Source organism: Pempheris klunzingeri, chromosome 3, assembly GCF_042242105.1.
Source record: "Pempheris klunzingeri isolate RE-2024b chromosome 3, fPemKlu1.hap1, whole genome shotgun sequence".
In the NCBI taxonomy this organism is placed as follows: Eukaryota; Metazoa; Chordata; class Actinopteri; order Acropomatiformes; family Pempheridae; genus Pempheris; species Pempheris klunzingeri.
In genome coordinates this window covers 10,176,251-10,200,207 of record NC_092014.1, presented here as the reverse complement: position 1 = coordinate 10,200,207, position 23,957 = coordinate 10,176,251, and the positions used below count along the sequence as shown (strand labels likewise).

General features: G+C 41.2%; 1 protein-coding gene across 1 annotated transcript; it reads right to left on the bottom strand.

The window, feature by feature from the left end:
* Positions 1-612: 612 nt before the first annotated feature.
* Positions 613-22,917, bottom strand: tbc1d9 (TBC1 domain family, member 9 (with GRAM domain)). Its single transcript, XM_070856519.1, has 21 exons — positions 22,095-22,917; positions 15,791-15,901; positions 13,880-13,998; positions 12,647-12,875; positions 12,147-12,408; positions 11,367-11,574; positions 10,322-10,528; positions 10,029-10,193; positions 9,490-9,640; positions 7,627-7,841; positions 7,421-7,538; positions 7,052-7,337; positions 6,753-6,882; positions 6,217-6,315; positions 5,861-5,929; positions 5,179-5,419; positions 4,962-5,027; positions 4,604-4,690; positions 3,176-3,244; positions 2,665-2,768; positions 613-2,572 (listed from the first exon to the last, which is right to left on the bottom strand). The coding sequence occupies exons 1-21, from the start codon at positions 22,213-22,215 to the stop codon at positions 1,760-1,762; spliced, it is 3,870 nt and encodes a 1,289-aa protein (XP_070712620.1). The 5' UTR covers positions 22,216-22,917; the 3' UTR covers positions 613-1,759.
* Positions 22,918-23,957: the final 1,040 nt, after the last annotated feature.

Below are 23,957 nucleotides of genomic sequence, written 5' to 3'. Positions count from 1 at the left end.
TGTGTGTGTTTTCATAATGAACATATTGTTGTATTAACGCTCAGTACATCAGGACATGGTACATCAGTGATGAAAGAAACATTCAGACTCTCTCTGGTATGTACTGTAAAAGTCCTGCATACCTTTTACTCAAAGAGATTAGATTTTTGCTGCTGATACATTAACATGTAAGCAGCATTTATTGTAGCTGTTTGAGGTAGAGACAATTTATCTACTTAACTGGATAATTTCATCCGTAGTAATACATCATATTTTCTAAACAAATCACATTTTGTAAATACAATCTTATTCTCCAGTGTAATAAATAACAAGCTGTCAGGTAAAGTACCTTAAAAGTGTGCTTCAGTACAGTATTTGAGCAAATGCACTTTAAATCCCATCACTGTACATGATTCAGTTACTGGCACGTCTACCTTTTATGTAGGTCAAAGAGAAGAAATGCCATTTCAGCTGGTGTGGAATCATATTTGATGCGGCTAAAAATCCCATTTATCAGATGAATGATTGGTAGTGTACGTGAGCCTCCACCAGATGGCAGTAACGCTGCGTGTCCTTGGTTATGTACTGTAGTAGCATTCAGTCTGACTGAAGCAACGAAAAAGGTTTGAGGCATTGAACTGTGCAACTGTAATTTTAATTAGATGGAGTGATACACAATGCATCGGAATCCAGAGAAATAACACCTGGACATTTTAAAAAATATTTCACATAAAAACAGGCAATGTAAAAATGTACAGAGCAAAAAGGTTAAAACATAAAAAATCAATATTCAAGGCAAACATTTTAGTTGGGATTGCAGACAACAAGGCAAATGGCAAGCACATAGTTAGTGAATCACATTATGTAAACATAAATAATGTGCAGGCTCTTCATTCAACAGCATGTTTTAGTGTAATCATCATTTCTTAGCACACATACATTTCATCTGAATTCAACTTCTGGTGCGAGCTGTTTTCTTTAGCTAAAAAAAAAAAAAATTTGGTTGTCATTTTTCTGCTTCCATCATTGTTACTGTATAAGTTGTTATGTGATTTTCGATTATAACCACAGAAAAACACACCGGAGCGATTATTGGAAATATTATTTTGGGGAGTTAATGTCCGGAAAGTCATAGAGGTGTGTGAAAAAGAGAATAGTTTCTGGCAAAGTGACACATTGCTTTAGCTGACAAGTTATTATAATATATGAAAATTCGCTTTATCATTGAATTTTCACAGCTTTGTTTTGGATTTTTCCATATTGTCATTCGATGACAAACTAAAACGATTTTGTGATTAACAGCACATGGAATAAAGTAAGGAAGCAATAGTTTGAGCAGATATAATGTTTGGTGATCTTACGTAGACTATCAATATCCCAGCTTGGAACTGTAACTGTATCTGTGGACATTTACATCTACATAGCCTAGGAGTACAAGAGATTACAATATTAACACCTATGAATAATGTCTTATAAAGTACAGCTACTACATGTTCACACCGATTTCATCTGAGCAAACCTTATTATTGATGTCCTGCTCCCTCTTGGCTGGACAGAATCTAGTGATTGTTATAATAAAAGTCTTTCACATCTGGTAAAATACATTGCTGAGAGCAGTTTTTGGTCACATTCATTCAACTATCGTTCACATACATTTTACATTTACTTTCATTCTCCTCTAAAACTCACTGAGACACTTTTACTCCATGACTGATAATCACGTTTCCCTTTTTAAAACAGCGTGAGTCTTTGTGTGAAATTGCCCTTTAAAAAAAAGGCCTCAGCCAGATAGAGAGATCTCATAGTCACTTGTAGACAGCAGGGGGCGCCCAACCTTACGCACATTCTTGGCGTTGGCTATACGAGCTGCCACCTCCACTGGCTTCTCAAAATAATGCACCAGCGCCTGTTCGGTGAGCACAGAGGCCAGGAACTGCTCAAACGTGATGGCCCAGTCTTTATCAATGCTGGTGCTGTGTGGCAGCCCTCTGTCGGGGGCCCCACAGCCGTGAGGCCGGTTTCCCCTTTCACTGTTGGAGCTGTTGTCGCTCCGCACCAGCACTGTGTCGTCTGCAATGTCCTCACACTGCAGCTTTTCATCAAGCTCATGGGAGCCCGCGCTGAGCACCGAGTAAGATGACATTGAGGTGTCATCTTTGGTCTCGTCGTCCGAGATAAGCATGGCCGATGATGTGCCCGTGTCTTTGGGAGACGAGTCCTCCAGCTTGATGTCTTGCATAGGTGGCAGCTGCTCGCTCCCGTCGTCCACTTTCCCCTCCTCACAGGGGTGCAGCTTATTCTCCAGACCTGCGGGGACGAAGGCGCCACTCTGGTCCCGCTGCTGGAACACATCGTCAGACACGGCCCCCTGGATGGCTGTGGGATCTGAGGCCTCTCTCCCACACATGCTGGGCTCTGATTTCCCCTCCATGTTGTGGTCCTTTCTGCCAGAGGAGGAGGAGAAGAGCTTGCCCACCTCTCCCATTTCCAGCAGCAGACTGGTGACTGTTGCTGTGGCGTGATAGAGCTCCTGTTCTGCCACATCCTCGCTGAACATGCTGTACAAGGTCTTGCAAAGCTCGATAAACTGGCTCTGGAGGAAAAACAAATAGGTCAGAGTCACTAATGAGTTTTCCCATACACGTGCTCTGTATAAAAACAAATACAGGGTGGAGGAAGTCATACCTGATTCAGCTTGGGGAGGTCTTTTGTGTTTTCTAGCTTCGGTTTTGTTTCCTGGTTCCACAGTTTTAGGTAATGGCGATATTCAGGAGTGTTCAATTTCTTCACTGTAAGATGGACAAAGAATGTGTGGTAAATACTTGAGTATAAACTTTTGATTGACATCAGTATTTACATAACCATTCCTTATTGTTGCCAACATCATGGATATATTTCATAGTCACATGTTGTTTCAGACATCCAAGAGGAAATTACATTTTTTACCTTTTTGACAACTTTACAACTACAATCAATCCATGTTCAGCCTATGAAATTCACACCCATAAAGTGTTGTGTGAAGACAACATGAATTTTCTTGGCTGCTAATCAACACCAAAGAGAAATTTCACACTTGAACAGTTTGCCTTTTGAATGATATTCAACATCTTATTGCTCAATTTAGGGAAATGGGACTGAATGTTGTAGTAGATCTCAAGCTTTTATATTACTTTTGCTGTAGCTGACTGCTGCTTACCTTTTTCAGTCTTAAATGTAACTCTGACAAAGCCATCGTCCCTCTCACTTCTGCACTTTGAGTCATGACCTGAGAAGAGAGGAGGGCGAACAAGATCAGACATCATAATTTGTTTAATAAAAATAGTTTTATAATTTAATTCCAATAGCTAGAATGGACATTTGGTGCCCATGTTTTAGCAGTATCATCTATACTATACGAAGACAAGCATATTATATCAAACGTTACTGTATTTTCTTGCTTCCAGTCTACATATTGCATATTAAACACTCCTGCAGGCTTGTACTTCACACGCGTAATTTAACTTGTGCACACATTTGTTTGCGTGTCTGCTTTCATCACTGTCAATGGGCACAATGCAGACTGTCTGCGGTTTCAAGGTTAATACAACCACACTTTCCCTGCTAATAATGACATGCTCACATGACATTCTCAAGTCCTTTATGTTGTAAATAGGAGCATTTGTGCTGAACATCATCAGGAATAACAGTGCAACAAATGATTCATCATTCGGCAGCGCTCAGTGAAAAGTAAAGAATAAACAGCTGAGAGGAGGCCTAACAGCGTGCCATGAGAAAAATGAATCATTCATTTCCTCAAACATATGTGCAGCATGAGATCTACAAGTCAGCAGGAAGGAAATGGCGTTCACATTCCTGCTGACGACGACGTGTCACTGAGCGGTTGTGAATATTTGCTGAAAGCTTGTGAAAACTGTTTAAAATGAGGCATAATGAACAACAGGGGGATTCATTTTCTATAAACAAACTGTGGATTAAAACACAGCAGGTTTATTAACTCATAATTGCACACGAGAGGAAAACTTCCTCTTACTTCCTGTGTCTAATTGGGTTTCTTGTAATCCTGTAAACAATCATTTGAAACACTATTCCCAAGTGAAACACTGTCATCATTTTATACAATAATTAAAAAAAACGAGTTGATCCCAAAAAACTACACAATCAATATGTTGATTTGTGCAGTTTATAAAGATGAAATCTCTTCTGGTAAGTAATATAAGTAAAAATGTAATTTCCCCTTTTTTTAAATGTACTCCAATAGGAGGAATTAGGTTCAGAGCTGTCCTATGGCACTTGTTTTGTTTTCATGTATTGTTTTACATATCAATCTATCTTTTTATTACATCATTCAAATAATTCAAATAATCTTCAAGATGATTTTAATTTTTTATTTTATTTAGGTTATAAGGATGATTTTGTGGGTGGGATAATGTAAAATGTCATAATGAAAGGTCACCATTACAAGAAAAAAAAAAGATTGAGGTACCCAGTACAGTGTAGGGACATACAATGTTTATGCTGATATATGGTTATATTGTATCATCGTGCCACACCTGCAAGTGTGCATATGGATCATCTTGGGTTATTTGGAAAGGATTTCAAATTTGATCACAAAAAAGTTCCTTACCGACTGACGTTTCCGGGGTGATGTCCTCAAAGAAGTACTGAGTGGCCTCGAAGGCAGAGTCTGGCTCTTCCTGTTCATGGCTGATTTCTGGGGAAAAAAGGTTTTAAAAATGAAAGTATTCATTAAGTTGAGGAGTAAACTTAAAATACAGTTAGTAGTTTAAAAAGTTAAATTTTCTGCCAGTTATCTCATAAAAATCATGCTGACAAAACCTAACTTTCTCTCATTTTCTCTCCCTCATCAACAGTCTCCTGTTGTCTGTAAAGCTCATAACCCTGCTTCGCTGAAATGAAACGCTCTCTGTCGTTTCCGCAAGGTGGCTTTTCAACATCGCTGAACCGTACTGACACACACTCACCGGGTAAAACGTGCATCTTGTAGAGGAGCTTCAGCTTCTCGGTCAGGTCTTCATGATACAGAACACCTAAAAACACACAAACAAGCTTCATCGAGATCAAGATCGGACACAAATGAAATGCCTCTAAAAGCGATGCACCACCTCGGACGCAATACTTATGTTACTATTAGTCTCAAACAATATTTACAAGCACACACACAACCATTACTGTGCTTACCAAGACCACTGATGAACTCCCGAAAATTGATGAGCGCGTCCCCGTTTTGGTCGAGGAGACGGAAGAAGCGCAAAGCCAGGGGGTCTGAGTGGGCTCCGTTGGCCCAGGGGAACAGCAGGTTGAACAGGCCTTTGAACTGCTCCACGTTGATGCGGTACTGCTCCAGGTAGGGCAGGCTTGGGTCATGACGCTCTGTGGGGTTGCTGTTGCTGCCCCAGTAACAGCTGGTCAGGTGCTCCGCCTGAGGAGAGGAAAAGAGGGGTGAGAGCTGAAAAACACCATATGCAACAAAAAAAAAAAACAATGAAATCTGAATGCAGAAAAGAACTGCAAAAGAAGATGAGATCAGAGTTTAAGGAGGCCGATTCTAACCACAAAACAATAAGTATTAGCTTAGTTGCATTCTGTCGTGTTTGTGAAGTACAACACACTTAAACAGCATGTTTGGATATCTGTTGAATAATCTGAATCACAACGATAAACTCTGTTCCATTAATAAAGTGGCAAATTAATCTTCACCATGTGGCACAACAATAGCTTAAGCTGGAGGAAAACAGCTGGAGCACTGATATTAGGGCTTGTGTGCTGTTATTTATTTTCTCTGTGGAGACCAAATGACGGTTTGATTGTGTATGTTTCTCGGGAGCAGAACAGTAAGTGGGAGCTGTACGCTGTGACTCACCTTGAAGAGCACATAGAGCTCCTCCAACTCATCAATACTGAAGGCAGTCTCTGTTACAATAGTTCTGACCTGAAACACAACACAATTACATTAAGTGAGACGAGAAGATGGGAAATAATGTTCAGTGTGAAGAGAGCAGAATATCTAATAATGAGTAGCTTATAGTTCATTCAGTTTCAAAGCTCAAATGTAGTTGGATTTGCAGAACTCCAAGGCTTTTAAAGTCGGTGTGTTGCCTGATTACTGCTCTGCTTTCACAACAGCATTGAGCAGGAGCATTGTTGTAAATGTAGTTGGAAAAACTGAACATTTGCCGGATACCAATATCTATAAAAGTGAAGTAAGCGGGTCCTTACCACGTTGCGTTTAGTTGTATCTTCAATGGTTTGGATGACCCGCAGTCTCTGTTTGAAACGCATCTGTTCAATCACATCTGCTCGGATAGAACCAAATTTCTGGCACAAAAGGAGAAAGAGAAACGGGGAGGAATATATGTTAACCCAGTTGTGGTATTCCTGAATGTCTGTTATCACAGCAGAAACCAAAAGGGTGGCTGGGGACAGCTGATAAGCGATTGCGAGGAGATGGCTGAGCCTCTCAGTGGGATATATTTACAGTTCAAATCATATCAAGACACGCTGCATTTGACTGAAAGCAGTAACGTCACAGCTTCATTGAAAAAAAGGGATGACAAAATGGACAGATGAATGTGGGACAGAGGCAAACAGCTGGACGAGAGTTACACAATCATAAATCATAAATCCAGATGTGCGCTAAATTCAACAAGGAGGCACATTTACAACAATAAATGTCAAATTTGCATTTCTCAAGAACCATAAACATAGAGGACGGAGCAGGTTTGCAAACACTCATTATCATCCAGGGGAAATACCTCGTAGGAGCTGCGGACAAGTTTGAAGATGTCGACTTCTGGATGTGGTTCTCCATTGTCTGTCAGTAAGGAGTGCAGGTGGGGGATGGGAGGGAGGGTGCTGTCCTTATTGGTCACGCTGTCCAAGTATCTACAACAACACAAATGATTTCTCCAGATCTCTTTGTGTGACACAAATATCTGATAAATTGTGAAATTGTTTTTAGGTTTTACGGGAAAAGGAGGGTACAATGGGGCTACAGGAAAGCCACCCTAAACATCCAGAATCTGGATATTTGGTCCCTTTTGCTCCTCCTTACCTGCCGAGCACCGTCATGGCCTCCCCGTCATCCTTGCAGCCCAGCAGCTGGTGGATGTTGGCGTGCAGCACGGAGAGCGCTAGCTGAAAGATGACCTTGATGCCGTCGTAGAAGAAGCAGTCCACCACCACCACTGCGCTCTCAAACGGCATGACGGACAAGAAGAGGGTGAGGAACCAGGAGAGAGAGATAGTGGAGATGACCCCGAGGTCCTGCATGCAGTCATACAGCTGAGGAACGTACTCGCGGGCAAGCTCCTCGAACACCCCCTGGTCCACTAGGGCTCCTGGGGTAAAAAGAGGATGTTAAATAAATAGAAAATTGTCCAATCAAGCACCCTAAAATACAGAAGCACATTCACATACGGACCTACGACCCTTGTGTTGTAGTAGTCGGGCAGCATCCTCTCACAGAGCGCCACAAGCAGCCAAAAAGCCTCTTCTTCTTTGGCGTAGAGAAGCAACACAGATGTTACAATATTCATAGCCTGCAGTGTTGAGGGAGAGAGGAGTAACAATTCAAGTTCTGTCAAGGATTGCAAGGTTTCTGTCAGGTCAAAACAAGAGTGTGTGTACCTGACAGTATCCAATGTTGGGGTTTCTGAAGGCGTAGGCTGTGAGGACCCTGCGGAGGGCAGCGATGCCCATCTCATTCTGAAAGGCCGGGTGCTCAGGGAGTGAGCGGTGCAGGTCTCGCTCTATCTCCTCTGTTGCCAGGTTGTACTTGCCCATCGACTTCTCCACCAGGTCTTCGTAGTATCCGGGGTGGGTGGCCATCTCGTTGATTGCCCCTGCGAAAAATGCAAGATTTAAAGGTTTAAACAAGCTTCAATGTCAGATTTCCTCCAAGATAACTACATGAGCTATGGTAACAGTCTCTGTGACGGGGCTGATCACATGCTATGCATGTCATTCAATATTTTAATCCTAGATAATCATAGATAAGAAAGAATGAATCAACTTTATTGATCGTAGAGCAGTGTAAAAAAAAACTAGAACACTGTATGAATAATGGATATGAACTATACACAAGCATGAAAAACTAAAAAAAAAAAAAAAAAGGTACTAAATATTATATTTCACCAAGCTACATACCCATCATAGCATCTCTACTGGGATGTGACACAGTAGCTTCTTTGAGTGCAAAGGAGCAAGATGTTAGGAACAAATATTGTAAAAAATATAATATTGTATTATTTGGTTGTTTTTTTCCAGATTTCTTTCACTTGTTGCTAGAAATCTACATTATTCCCGGTGGAAATTATTTTTACATTTTTTTAGATATCTATGTTTTTACAGCACGGTGTACTACATAACTATTCATGTAAACATAAAAGCTTTAACCAATTCTATGTTAGGGAGACACACATTTTCTAACATAACCTACATTTAGTTTCATTTTTGTTTCATTATGTATTTCAGTTACTTATCAAAGTGCACATCACACGCTGCACATTGTCAGCAGCCTGACAAGAAATAGCTGACTCTTTACAAACCTCGTTGTCACATCAAGGTCTTCTTATTTTAGTATTTCTGTATTTAGCAGAGCATCTTCTAATTTCAAGAGAGCATGGAAGTCATTCATTTTTTATTCTGAGATTGTGAAAACGTAAAATGAGTGAATATGAATAAGTAAACATACACAGTAATAAGCTTTGCTGCAACACCAATGGTTTAGTTATCCACATGCCTCTGTAAATGTGCTTATTAATCCTGCCCAAATGGTTTTTACACCCTTTGATCGAAAAACAGACACCAATTAGGCAACAACTGAGTGTTTCAAATAAGTATGGTCGATATCAAGTTAAAAGGAGGACTCATTTCAGAAGGGGCAGGTACGTGTGTGTGACTCAGGTGAACTCTATACAGGTATAACAGAAACCATGTTGCTGGTGAGAAAGCGGGAGAGGCGGTTTGTAACCAAGCTCTGCTCAGGGCTGCTGAGCACAAGCTGCTGCATCACACATGACTGAGCCTGTAAACAAGAAAGTCTGGGGCTTGTGCACGCCTGTATGCAGCATGCAAATAAGGAATGACAGTCACAGGCTACACGCTTCCTTGTATAGTCTGGGTGTAATGGAAACAGTCCATTCAGCTAATGTTTACAAAGTCTTGGATAATAGTGTATGCTTTTGTATGAGCCATTTCACACAAATGTTTTTTTTTTTTTTTTACGTCAGGAAAATAAGGCACAGTCTGAGAGAAACTAAAATAATTTCTCACTTTGGCAACTAAAATTTTGATCTTGTTCTAACATGGTGTATTTCTCAAGTTGATGTTTGTGGATAAATGACACCTGCATAAAGTATGTATCATGTGGTCTTCTGATCGAGTGTGAGCACGTAGCACCGAGCATGCAGGGTGTGTTCTTATTATGTACCGAGTATGACTGAATCATTTGTGGCATTGTTTCGTGCCCCGTGTTGCACATTTGCTCACCAGAGAAGAGCAGCCAGAGCTCTCCTCTCATGCTCTCAGGAATCCCCTTGAGGACCAGCTCCTTCGTCTTCTCGGTGCGGTACATACACACTCCCTGTCCATACTCTGCAAAGTGGTTCTTCCACGCCTGCTCCTTCAGGAACTCCTTCGCCTGAGCAGGGAGGGAAGACGGTTTGATGAGAGGCAGTAGCTCAAGCGCAATTACTGTAACCTGTTTTCTGCCAGAATCCTGCTTTAACTTTTCCACACCATCAGTTTGGATGAAAACACTTTGGTTTAAGCAAATTGATTCCTTGCGCAGGTCTGACTTTATTTACACACAGTCTTGATGGAAAAATAATCTCCCTAGGTTGCCGTCACCATCAATTCTCCATGCAGATTCATTTCGATGCAGTGGAAAGGTGTGAAAATGGCAATAATGGAAAGGCAAGCAAAAAAATGTGATAACTTTGTGAGCAGAACGAATCAGAGCATTATTAGACAAGGTGTCACTACACGCCCTGCCATGCTTGACTCAACAAAAGGAGCATTTAACCCACCAGCTTGGGATTGAACTCCTCAGGTGAGCGGCGGCGGTACATGGTCATGAGGGCTTGTGTGGCCGTGGGCACGCTGCTGTCGTTCAGGTTGAACGTGCGCTCGCTTTCTGAGCCAAGACTGTGCTGTGGGCTGCTGGAGAGCAGGGACCCGTGCTGGGAGTAAACCTGGAGGAGCAAACATATTATATTTAAGCTTTGGAGATTTTACATGGACGCCATCACTACCACGATTTAGAACTATTAGTGTTATTTTCTTGATTTTGTATTTACACATTCCAAACCCATTTCTTTACCTCGTCGTCAGAGCTGTTTAAGCTGCCGGTAAGTTCCCTCTCTAGGTAGATCTTGGAGGTCGTCTGCTGCAGGAAGTCAGAAATCCTCTGGACAAGGAAGTCTCTGTCCTTCAGGTTAGCAAACAGGAAAGTCATTCGATTCTTGGTGCTGATGGAGAGCGGGCTGGGCAACACGTTAGAGCTGTCTGCCTTCTCCACAATGGTCACCTGAAGAACGACATCCACCACCTCAGTTAACACAAACCATCAATCAAACAGGTTTTAACTTTAGCCTACTTATCAAGTAGGCTACATTCACGCTTTCTAACTTTAGTGGAGATTCACTAAATTCAAATGGACTGAGGTACACAAAGTGGTTCTTACAAAGAGATTAGCGGTTACTAAATACTTGCACCCAGTAACTGCCAGGTGTAATTGAAACTTAGCTAACTAAGCTTGCTAACTAAGCTAACGTTAGCTTCTTCTCCCTATAAGACTAAATATTATCAGTTAGGTTTGCTTGACTACTACTAACTCCGTTTCTCCATGTATGCATGTATAAATTCAAGTCAAGCTTTATCAATATTAAAGTTTATTTAATCTTTTGTTCACATAAACTTATTTTTTGAAGATAGGCTGAGGCTGCTCTGACTTCCTGTTTACATGATTGATGGCTTTTGATTGGATGGTGCTGTGGATGTTTCCTAGCAACCTATTTACACATTACTAAAATCTTTACCAGCTAAGACATTCAGTACATTTTAGTAACCGAGTGTGTAGCAGTATCTAAGAACTTAGTAAGGACTTTACACGTAAACTCTGTAATGCATTTAGGAGTCGCTGCAGCCTGAGCTGTCTCTGAACAAAATGAATGTGATTCAGCATGACAGCTGTGCTTTGTACACTGTGAGCAGATGGACAGTGCCAACCCCCTGTCAGACACTGAAACTGCCGTTTTGATTGAGGTGCTGAAAAAGACAACTCAATTCTCTCCAGTTATTTTAAACTCTTATTCCTCCCGTCTTGCAGGCTGTTAATAAACAGACATTGAGACAGAGCAGCTCACCTCTCGTAGCGGGATGATGAGGCTACACAGTGTTTCTTCCTTGCTGGTGAAGCAGATGTAGTTGGTAGAAACAAACATCTGTCCCAGGATGTGCATCTTGTTAAAGGGGGTCCACAGGGTGCAGTCTGTGTGTCCGTCCAGTTTTTCATCTTTAGGCAGACGGAAGAGCGCTCGGTAACGCTCACTCTTAGCTCTAGCATCCAAATCCCTGAAAGATGGAACATGCGGAGCCATATTAGATTGATTAGATGTAAATATATAATTCAATATCTTGGTTTGAGTCAGTGACATCAATGCATTAATGTAATTTTAGCGCTTAAAGGCTAAAAGATATGTTACTTCCTCTCATGAAAAATAGTCTAACCTTTAATTTAAATTTAATTGCAGTACAGTAGATATATAACAAAATGGAGGAATGACTATACACAGACACTTCATTGTCTGTGTAGATTCATACAGTTATGTAAGAGCAACCTTCATACAACCCTGTTTAGACAAATATAATGAAATACTGCAGTGAAACCAAATCATGCTTATGTAAAATGTATTGACCAAACATAATTTGGATCTTGAGGCTGTTCTTAAGGGGTTCTTAAAGAGATCTGCTAGAGTTCAAAAGCACAATGTCCTTGTATTATATAGCACATCTTTTGTGTTTTTGCAGTTAAACACCACCAACCACGACACATTAACGCACATTCAGTCGTCTGCATGTCATAAACGTGCTTAAGCAGCATTTATTATTGATGAGCACAAGCGTTCCCGCTCCGAGGCACTCACCTCTTGAGTGCCGACACCTTCTTGGGCGACTTCTTCTTGAGCTTGGGCAGCGAGCGATCTTGCTCGAAGCCTTTGTTGTCCAGGAGCTGCCGCATGGCGATGTTGGCCAGCTGCTCTGCCAGCTTAAAGGTCTCGTTGATGTTCAGGAAGACGGAGAAAACATGCTCATTGTTGCGGGTGCTCACCTTGATCACGTCGGGTAGCAGGAGGGTGGCGCTCTTCTCCAGCTGGGTGATGTCTGCCCAACGCACCACCAGTTTGGCTGAAAGTTACAAGAAGAAAGGGATAAATAAAATGTACGCAGGACCTCAACTTTACCTTAAGACTACGATATGAGCAATATGCAAAATACTGGGGGAAAAATGGACCACATATATGTGCCTCTAAGGTCTAAAACAATACATATGTCATTGAAATATCCTGTTGCAGTACAGTTATTGTCTTATCTAAATAGTAAATGGCTGCGTGTGCTCAAATTATGACATTAGTCTATATCCAACCTTCTTTTCCCAGTAAGTAGGAGTAGAAGCAGAGGTGGTTGATGCTGAGGTAGAGCCATCCTTGTCGTGGCACTTTGCCCTTCCAGTAGCTGCAGGAGTAATAGTTGACCAGCTTCTCCTCGTCCGGCATACCGAACAGCTTCCGAAACTTGGCGCTGGCCTCCTTGAACTTATCTGTGTCGTCGTCCTCTTTGCATTCATGGTTCTTGTTGTACTCTGCAATGATGCCCTGAGGCGAGATGGAGAAAAACAGAACAAGGTAATGAGCTGAGACATTAAAAGACGGGATTGTAAAGTGAGCAGCAGCAGCAGTTTATGTAATTGATGTTTATTCTTCGACTTTGTTATACGCGGCGAACGTGGGCTAATATTGTTTGGAGTACTTCAGAGGTCTATCTTACTTGCAGTAAAAGTATAAAACTTTTCAGGACTAGATGAGAATTGTTTAAAGTATGAGCAGCTGGGAGATTTTTGTGAGTTTTTTTTTAATACCCTTGTAATGTAACTACAGCTGCATCCTTCTCCAAGCTGTATATGTGACGACTGATTCCCTTTAAAATTGAAAAAGACTGCACCACCATTTCATGAACGTTGGCTGGAAGCTGTGACACACCTTAAACTCAAACAGCTAAAGTACACTACTTGAAACAGAAAGTTTGATAATATCTCTTTCTTTAAAATGGACATTAATGTGTTGAATAGCACAAAGTATTTATTCCAAACTCTTTTCTGTCTGTCTTTTATTCCCTTTTCAAAGTTCTATAAAGGAAGTATTTGAATAAATTCCCCAATGTACATTTTTAGTATCATATTACATTATGAGCATTATAAGAAATCTTAACGTCAGACTTTTTTGGTCTATAACTTTTTAGTTATAATAATTGTTACTATCTTGAAATTTATATAATTCATGAATTGTATTCTACTGGTTCTGTAGGAGATTTAGCAAGCTCTTAGAAAATACTTTTTCTTCATCTACTGCATATTGATCTATATGTGTCAGTAGTTTATCCCCTAAGGCAGTACCAGTGACAGTGTCACTCAGTGCTGCTCCGACTGCTTCAGTCTGGAGATAAATTGCCTCTTTATCATACAGGTCATACAGCTCTGTGGTGGTCAAAGATCAAAAAGTCCCTCTGTTAAATCAAATTTACAGGGGAGCTATCACTGTATGACAAACAAATTCCACAACAATGTAATCAATAATGAATGATGAATGAATTAAGTCCTTACCTGGACCTTTCCTTTCACAAAAGTGGTAATGTCATTCTCGTTCTCAAAGATGGAGAGAGTCTGCAGCAGGTTGTGCTCCAGCCACTCCCAGTGCTCTGTGATCTCCTTACGGGAGGTTCCTGCAGAGGAGTGAGGAGGGAAAGTTCAGAGCACTCAGCAGCTGGGTTCACAGCGGGAGCATGATGGCGTAATGTTTCAAAACTAACTGGCATTAAAGTGATGATCTAGTACAAGGCTACATGTGAATTTATGGGGGAAAAAAATCATACTAAAATACTAACAGTACCACTAATAGTAAATCATCTTTTGTATTCAGCAAGGTGGGAGATCTTCTTTAAATTTGACAACAGGCTAAATCTGTCAAAAGCATCCGTGCAAGTCACGTGAAGAATAACACGATATGCACACCATCCATTCTCTGTTTAACATCAACACTTTGGACCATGACCATTTTGTCACTGTAATCGGTGATCAGCAAAGTTAAAACAGATCTTTTTTGGCCGCAGGAGAAATTGATTTCAGTAATGGCTGCCAGTGTGGGCCATTATCCCTCAACGCTGCTGCAGAGAGCCCCTCAGTGAGTGCACATTCACTGAATTAGCCATGTCTGCCAGACTGCTCCACTCCTGCTATCTCTGGACTGAGGAGTTAAGGACTGGGAGGGGTGGAGAGGGATGAGGGAGTGGGGGATCAATTGCCATTTCAAAGCCAAGCTAGCCTCCATTTCACATAGGGAGCACAAATATAGTGGAACTCATTTCGTAAACAAATTTGGTAAGAAACTGCAGAGTTAAACAGTTGCTTATCTTTTCCAGTGTGTCAGTAGTGTCGCATCCTCAAAGAATTTGAAACTACAGCATATTACAACAGATTGATCTTAATATCATAATTTTATCAAGCATCAGTATCCTGGCTTATTTCTAAACAATCCCAACATTTGTGGGTTGCATTTTATTCTTCCTGAACTCCCACATATATACAAAAAAAATAATAATAATGTAATGGAAGCGCACGGAACACATGCCAAAGTACACTGTACTGATGTACCATCTGTGTACAAATGAATTCATAATTTTATGCAGAGCAGAAATGATTTACCAATTAGTCAATCATCAGTTATCATAATCAAATAATGATTCATTGATCATGATCATTTTAAAGCTAAAATTCCAACACAGAATGAGTAAAAGAAAATGGATACTTTCCTGATTTTCTTTGTCTTTCCTGATAGTAAACTGAACATCTTATGGGTTTTGGATTTTTCTGAGAAAGAAGCAGCTTGAGTTTGTAACTTTGGGCTGTCCACTATTCTTACATTTGTAGACTACATGATTGATTCATCAAGATTATAATCAGTAAACAGATTGATTTAAAACATTGTTTGCAGCCCTGGTTTTGTGTTGGAGAGTTTAAGCTTTTGCTAACACATAGCTAGGATAAGTTAATACTCTAAGATACAGTAGAAAAGCTGCTAATCAGTATGGAGTGTGGCTGCTACTTTGCATGATTCACTCTTAACGGCAAAATCGGAAGATATCAAGTAAAGGTTTGCATAGACAGAACATGCAAATCATATTATTATGAACAGAAATAAAGTCATAATGAAACTCGAGAATCGATTTGTGCACACGTTCCTGTAATCCAGCCCTTTGAAACCACTGGGGCATGGCGTAATGCTTGGCATTCAGCAGCTAAAAGAAACATCATGTGTTGTGTGGTGGCTGGGGGGAGAGCAGGGCGTAAAAACACAGAGGGGTCTAACTGGTACAACCCTAAAATGTGCAGATAGAAGCACCCAAAGTGGTGTAAATCAACAAACTGAATTCTTAAAGTAGGCCTGAGGTTAGGGACTTGTTCTCCTCCAGCTACATACATTTCCCCACAGTTTTTCCAGTGTTAAAGTGCACTTACCATGAGCAATGGTCCAGTAAACTAAAGAGTCAGGGGTCTGGTACAGGATCCTATACGGGGCCATCCGAGCGCTCGAGTCCAAGACGACATCCAGAGTCCCAACCAGCAAACCTGTAAGAACCCAAAATACTCTTGAGAAACAAATACTTCATACAAAACACTCCCTAGTTTCAGATTCTTTCTAAAGGCTAAATAAAACATTCCCCCTATGAATATGTTCAGCTGTGAAACAAAAGCCCTCACAGAAATGTGACAACCATAAATCTCCATGCGAATTGCCTGACAAATTTAGTGTTTTAAGACTTTAAGTCCATTTTGTTATGCTTGAGTGAGGGGGAAGCTCATGAGGTCTTTAAGATTTAAGGTTTAAGATTTGGCTATACAAGAAACATCCTGTGGCTTGACATTAAGGCTTTTGTTTGTTTCTTAGACTTGTAAGACACGTTAGATCAGCGATCTGCATATTTATGACTCGGAGTTAGATTATTATGATAATGTTGTATTTGTGGATATGATAACTAATGTGATTTTGTTATTTGAAGGTGATACATGATGGCAGATAACCTCAGGTGTGAGACTAAGTGACAGGCCGAGAGGGTGAGAAAAGATAAGTTACCTAATGAAAAGGATAAATGTGTTAATGTCATGAAACCCTGAAGCGCAGTGATGCATCTAAAAAGGTTTAACAGATGCAAAGTGTTTCTCCGCACAGGAAATTATTACTGTTTTGTAAATTACTGCTGCAGTTTCACATGTGCACGAGCATGTGGGTGACATTATACATATTCCTGCTGATGATTTCAGATTTTTCCACTCATCTACAGGCGGCAGTAACATGCCAAGAGGCGCAGAAAGCAAAGGCGGGAAAGAAGACTACTAACAAAGAAAACAAAGTGTGCCCAAAATCCTACACTCTGAAAACTTTGTTCATCTTTTATAAGGAAGTTAATGCATTCAACGTACTTTTTTTTTTTTTTTTTAAAGTCGTTAGGATTCACACTGTGCTTTTGATGAGAAACACAAAATCTAAAACACAAACTTTGTTATAAGAAAACGCCACAGGGTACATGACTGTTAGTGACTCACCAGCTCAAGAGATTTTCACAACCTAGAAACCTAAAAAGCTGCCCTTTATAATGGCTTATGACTGATCTGAGAGCAGTTACAACTTAAAATCTTCCCAATTCGTGTTCCAATTCACTTGCTATTCAGAAACCTGCAGTTACCTTTACGCTGTTTGATACCATTTTCCAGGTTGGCTGAGGTAGGTATATGTTCAACTGCCATGAGAGACAGGTTATTTTTGTTCAGCAGCATATCAGGCAAACACAGAATGAGTCACACAGAGAGAAAATGGGGGGGGGGGAAGAGGGGAGAGAGAGAGAGACAGAAAGCAGACAAGCGAGGAGAAGCTGAAATGCCTTCTTATTTTTAGAGAAAAACAAGTCATAAAGACAGACAGACATAAGACAAACAAGTACATCTGTGTGGTTTCAGCCCACTGACCTCCCATCCCATGCAGTTGTTTATTGCTCTATTCTCCTCATGTCTTCCATTTTCCTCTTTACATTCCACCTAATCAGTCCCTTTTGCCATTTTATCCATGACCGCTCAAGAAAAGCAACAATAATGCAACTTAGGCTACAAGAAAAAGCTGGTAGGCCACGATGTCTCTAAAACTGATCATTGCCATGCCAAATGGTATTGATTCCCCTCATGAGAGACGCTGAGGCTGAAGAGGTCAATAACACAGAAGCTTGGCTAACAGATGAATGGAGTCTTAATCACACTGAAACTATATGAAATACTGCAGCCTGACGCTTTGGCTTAGTCCCTTTGTGACAAACACGTGACTGCTGTGAGTGTGAAGGTGACTTCCTCTCTGACATCAAAAAATCACTAAGGCTAAAAACAGTCAGGACTGAAAAGTCCAACAGTGGCTCACACATTGACCGCAGTAATATGTTACCCAGTTAGCATTTCCTCACAAAATTGTTTAAGTAAAATATCAAAATGTTACAGGGAATGTGACTGAGTATCTACTGTTTGAAGAAATGCAGCATATTTGGACTGTAATTACTGTAATGTAAAGGATGGTTGACCTGCGGCGTGTGACTTGTGGTTTAGCACAGGAAGACACAAGAAAGGAGACAGTGGAAGGTGTAAAAGACTATTTGACATCCACCCTCTCCCTCCACCAGCAAGACTGATATTAGTGAAACCTCAAACAGACGAGAAGAAAGCTGTTTTCTATTGAAGACTGAACATGAGTCTAGTTGTTTATGAACATGCTGTAACCCCAAACATCACATGTCTCTGTAGCATTAACTCATCAAACCAAAGCCCATGTGACTGCTTGTTCCAACTCACACCTCTGCCTTTACACAGATAATTTCCCTCCACGTGCTTAATGAGTGGGCGCACGACCTAGAAAACAAAGACAACACGCATCTGTAATGGTACATGATCTATTTTTGTTATTCCTGGGTGGAGGGAAACACTCTCCTTCAGAACGAGCTATAAAATCATGTGATGCTTTGTTCCTCTCTTGTCCAAAACAAGGACACAATCAGAGCTCTCTATTGTTAGAGCAAAACAAATCACCTTTTCTGAAACCTTAATGGTTGTCAAGAAACCGTACGAGTCACACAGGGAAAAACAGTGTTTTCTTTTGTTTATATCCTCTTTCTGCCAGAAAAAAACAGCTTGGGGTAGGGGAGGGTGATTGCAGTACAGTACATCCATTTACCATTTACCACAGTCTCCCTCAGACCTACAATCAATACTGTTTCAGATAACAGAAACCTGAGACAAGCCTGAATCATCATCATCATCATCATCATCATCACCGTTATGTGCACAGCCTAAGCATATACAATGAAATGTATTTTACAGGTTCTCCACCACGTCGACATCCTTTAACCTAAAGTCATGAAGTTCTATGTAACTGTCTGACCCACTGCCAGTCAAACATACAGTAATCACCAGCAGCATTGCAAAACATTATGTTGTGCTGTGACTCAAATTATTGTGTAATTTTAGGCTTTAAGCACCAAGTTGCATAAGAACTGACACGATGTGCTGATTCTGGGTATATTTGCAGCATGATGAACACAAGTTTTGTTCTCTTCTTGTTCCATTTGCTTCTTCCTCTGAGAATGCTGACGGCGTGTTCATGGCCACATATAGACAATAAAGGACAATTTGATGCGAGACATTCTTTCATGTGTCCCTCCAGCTGTCGGTCTGCGCTGTGCGACAAAACACTGCACTGTAAAGTAGTGCGACTCGTTTATTAGATAAGGCTGTAAGCGACTGATAGGTCAGGTTTAACGCATCAGGCAAATTGAATTAAAACACTGAGCACGTACATAACTGTTAACTGTTAACCTACCTGCTGCTTTGTTTAAGTCAGATTAGATTTCAATGAATCTTTTGCATATGAAGTTCTTTCTAAATATGTTCAAATTCAGCATTTCTTACCTAAATCCTCATTTCCAAATGTATTGAATGCATTTCCTTCCTCATAAAACATTTATAAAATGATGATTTTTCTTAAACATTTGAAACCTAAATTGTTTAAATCCATGTTTGCTAGCTTGCGCTATTCATCACCACCACCAGTTGATTAGTGGGATGGTGTGAATCCATAAGCAGGACTGTGTATCACGTCATCTGCTCATGATGCTGAATAAAAAGTAAAAATACTTCTCTGCAGTTCAGCTACGGATCCAAAACTCCTGGACCTGTATGTTAACTTAACATTAACATAAGTGGTATGAACATCATTAATGAGCACTTATATGTTAACACTGATATTAACCTACAAAAGGAAAACTACAACAGATTGGATTGTTCCAAATGCTCCTCAAAGATGAATCCTTTATTCAGATGAATGAGGTGAACTGGAGTAAAACGTAGGACATTTAGAGACCATTCAGAGGAACTTGGATGTGTTCAAAACCCAAAGGAGAGGCATGTCAGATCCTTTATCCTTCCCCCGAGGATTTTTTTTCTCTGGTGGGGAACTGCATCAATTCTGAAACTGTCCATCTCTGCTCATGCAGCTAATGTGCTGACAAGGTGGCAAATACACTAAACCTCGCTGGCCCTCTGCCAGCTCCGACACTAGAGCTCCAGCCCTGCTCAGTTGAATATTCAGATTTGTGCCCGGCTCTGTAAAATGCTCTGTCCTGCTGCTGCTGCTGCTGCTGCTGCTGCTGCTGCTGCTGCTGCTGGTTTCAGCTCTCCCTGGAAGAAGAGCCTGTTAACAGTGCCAGGGTCACTGGGAGCTGAGTGCCAACTGGCACACAGCACAAGTCAGCAAGCTCATGGTTTTACATAACAATGACATCATCCCCTAGCACCACTTAGCACACTTTGTGTTGCCACAGTAAGATCTCACCAGAGACAGAGAAAAGGAGGCTGCAGGACCTATTATAAATTATTAACATTAAATCACAAATATTATACTATAAATTTGTAACCAGTGTATTGTCAAAGCCTTAATGTTTATTTTAAGCCTTTTAATATCCCTGGGTGAATTTGACCACCATTGCTTTATAATGATACTGGATTTAAAAGACTTTTGAATTACTGTGAGGTGCATTACTCGTTAATGTATTTAATTAACCGGATTAGCTAAATAAAATGTCATCTTATCTATAAAAAGGTTTCTCCACTCGGTTTTTGAATAATTTACAGCAGCAGTGGTTCCCATCTTAAGAGTTAGAACCTCCACAAGGGTTCACGGAATCAGTCTAAGGGGTTGCAAGACAATTACAGTGGTGAAGGAATAAAAAACGAAATTTTGTCACAGAAAATTACTTTTGATTTTTCTCTTTTCTTGTTGAATACTTTCCAGTTTTGTCCCTCATCATGACTCAAAAAGAAGGAAAATCCCTCTTCGACTGAACTGAGAGCTCACAAGTAGCCACTGCTTTGTGTTATGGGGCCATGAGCAAAGAGAGGTTGGGAACTATTCCAGGTTATCACGATAAATGATCGATATTATTACATAAAATGAGTCAGACTAGTCCTCTGTGGCAGATGTTAGATCTCAGGGAGCAGTGACACTGACTGACACAGAGTGAGAAACTCTCAGCAGGGAGCAGAAACCGAGATGATCAACACTAATCAATCAGTGACAGAGGCATCACTTTCACTTCAGCTTTTAATCAAATAGAAAAAAACCCTCCATATCTTCCTAATTTGTGACAATTAATTCTAAATTTGTTTTGGAATATGGAGATATGCTATATCAATTGATACGACATGATAAGGGCCTTGAAGTCGGCTTTATGACCTGATCTTGAGGTGTGAAAATCTACACTAACATTAAGACCTTCATTATTCAAACTGATACTGATCTTGCATGTTCCTAAATTACAGCATGTGGTAATCCAGTATTCCACCACAGTATAAAGTATGCTGGGTTTTCATGTACCAAAGTGTGTATAATTATCTCACATGTTCAACAGCATCTCCTCTGTTAAATTTGAGGAAATGCTAAACTGCAAGCAGCTGAATTGAGGTCAAGGAATGAACCAAATATCTCAAATTTGAAGGGAAAACAGGACAGCCAGCTTTTAAACTGTCACCCCCATAACCTGTCCCTCCTCCCCCTCCTCTTCCTCCTCCTGCTGCTGCTGCTTGACCCATTTTGGACGGAATAAGCGAGAGGGAGGAGTTCGAGTGAGAGAAGGAAGAAGGGGAATGATTCAGCATGAGCAAGCAAACAGACCACAGATCTCTCTGGCTGGTGGTCAAATAGATTCACTGTTGTTGAGCCATTAGCAGCCACAGAGAGGCATCTGCTATTGTTTGCATTGCTGCAACGGCTGAGAGCTAATTTCCCCTGCAGGCTCAGTCATTTTTACTGTAGTGTGAATGATGTGACCTAGTGTCTGGAGAAGTTATCTGATCAGACAGCAGAGGTGCTGCACTTTGTCCCTAAAGCGGGTTTGTTTGATATCAGCACACCTGGTCAAAGGTTTAACCTTCTTTAAAGCAGGCTGACAATCAAAATGAATAAATCAATTAGTAAAAGAAATCGCATTCAGGTGAAAGGCCACCTGGGGCTGCTGATGGGTCATGAGGTCCTCCTCACATTGTCCCTCATGTGTTACCTGATATGCAACATCAACACAAACACTGCACCTGATAGGCTGTACTGATCTGATCTGTCACTCAATCAGCTGTCACCTGTTCATCACCAACAAAATCGTAATCAAAATAATAATAATATTTACTTTTTTTTTTTTTTTTTGCTATAGATCCATGACATAACAATTACAGGACTCACCCGCCAGCCCTCCGCCTCCATCCCCGTGGCCCTTCCGTTTCTGGAGGATGAAGTATGGATTTGCTCTCTCGGTGATCCATAATGCGCCCGCCAGTAGCACATCTTCGGGACTGACCCACATATTTCTCCTGTTTTCTTAAGGGGACATTGAACACACTGGGCAGCCGACGGCGACCATCAAACTGGTCCGATGTGTGATTGCGTCCAGCCGGGATTAATTAATTATTAAACACAAACAGAGGCCTGATATTCTCCAGCTAACCCTTCAAATATCGCCTACTATTGGACGTCCGCGCGAAACTAAGACGCGCATGCAAGTGTTGCTATAATTAAACCTGCCAGGCACGAATCGGATCGGATCGGCCTGCAAAATATGGAGGTCCAACACCAGATTTCCTGCACACAGACCTTCTCCTGCTGCACCAGCCTCCTGCGCGCTGCACGGGCTTTTTAGATAGATCAATTTCTTGGAGGTTTCGTAGGCAGCCTGGCTCGGTCTGCTGCCGCACAGCTCAGCGCTGGATCAGTCTTTGTTGTCCATGCTCAGAGGCAGGTGCGATCCTGTCACCGCTGATGTTGGTCTTGTTTGGTAGAGACGAACCGCGTCGTGGCCGATTAAAACGAGCGGTGAACAGTCCGAGTGCTCTCCCCAGCCGCAGCGCCCGTCCATCTACAGGAGCATGAAGACGACACTTGAGTGGTAAACCAAATAGTAACGCAGCCGTCCTCCTCCTCCTCCTCTCCTCCTCTTCCTCCTCCGCCGCTGCCGCACGCCGAATAACGCGAGCGCGTCACGGACTGGCCACCGCGCGACGTCAGCGTGCACGTGGGCGAATAAAGACTGGATGAATTAGATCAACATGAATAAACCAAGGATGTACGTGTATTTAATTCATTTTATATTATATATTTTATCCTGACCGTCCCAACTTTTATGCCCTTTGTGTCCAGTTAGGCTGCGAATTCCCCAAACTGGATCTATTTTTTTGTTGATAAACAGGACTTGTTTGTTTGTTTGTTTACTGATGAGCAGCCACTCTTTCCACTGATAATGTCACTCACGTTATGGGGTTGTGGGCTGCTGGAAACTCCCGAGACGCAACTTAAACATTTCCTCTGCTTTGGTTTTCACACAACAGCAGGACCAGACTAACCAGCTGCAGGACCTTCAGGCAAAAACACATTGTTGGCCCCCAGTTGAGCTCCTAAACATACACACACACACACATACACACACACACACATGCAGGTATACTATCTATAACATTACTATAACATAACATTACTATAACATAACATAACTATAGGCATCCCTTTTTGATTTTATTCATTCAGTTGTTTTTTTTAAGAATATACTATACTTACATGTTGACTTTACAAAGTAAAATGGCATTACTGTGAAAGAGGATGTCATAGACTCGGAGTAAATAAACACGTATGACTAATAAATGCCCTACAAACACTCTGAGATAATGACACCGCTGTGAAGAGAGAGTTTCGGTGGGTTTTCTGCACTTTGTAGCCTTTCAAAAACAGGACGCAGGAGGAGGGGGGAGCAGCACTGTATTCACAGACTGACTCAGATGAACTGAAATGTGGCTTCAGGTGACTGTTTACAAAACTTTCCCCTCTGGCAAACCGCATCAGGTCGACAGGCCGTGCACTGACAGGCAAACTCCTTTTGCAGCAGTTGTCATTGCAGATGCAGGGACAGAGATGAGCGATGAACTACTTTGCAGTGGTTCCACTGACTCCTGAATGGTTTCCCCTGTGGGTTTGTATATGAGTAGATTGTACTGTAGGTGGGTGGGGGGGTTACTCAATGACCTTTTCATATTAAAGTGGTTCCAGCTTGTGGTATTA

Bases quoted from the DNA above. Each gene is read 5' to 3' on its own strand.
- tbc1d9 (XM_070856519.1), bottom strand. From the start codon at position 22,215: ATGTGGGTCAGTCCCGAAGATGTGCTACTGGCGGGCGCATTATGGATC. The intron at 13,999-15,790 runs GTAAGTGCACTT...ACTCCTCTGCAG, and splicing joins TTACTGGACCATTGCTCATG to GAACCTCCCGTAAGGAGATC. The intron at 2,769-3,175 runs GTAAGCAGCAGT...TCCATCTTACAG, and splicing joins TACATTTAAGACTGAAAAAG to TGAAGAAATTGAACACTCCT.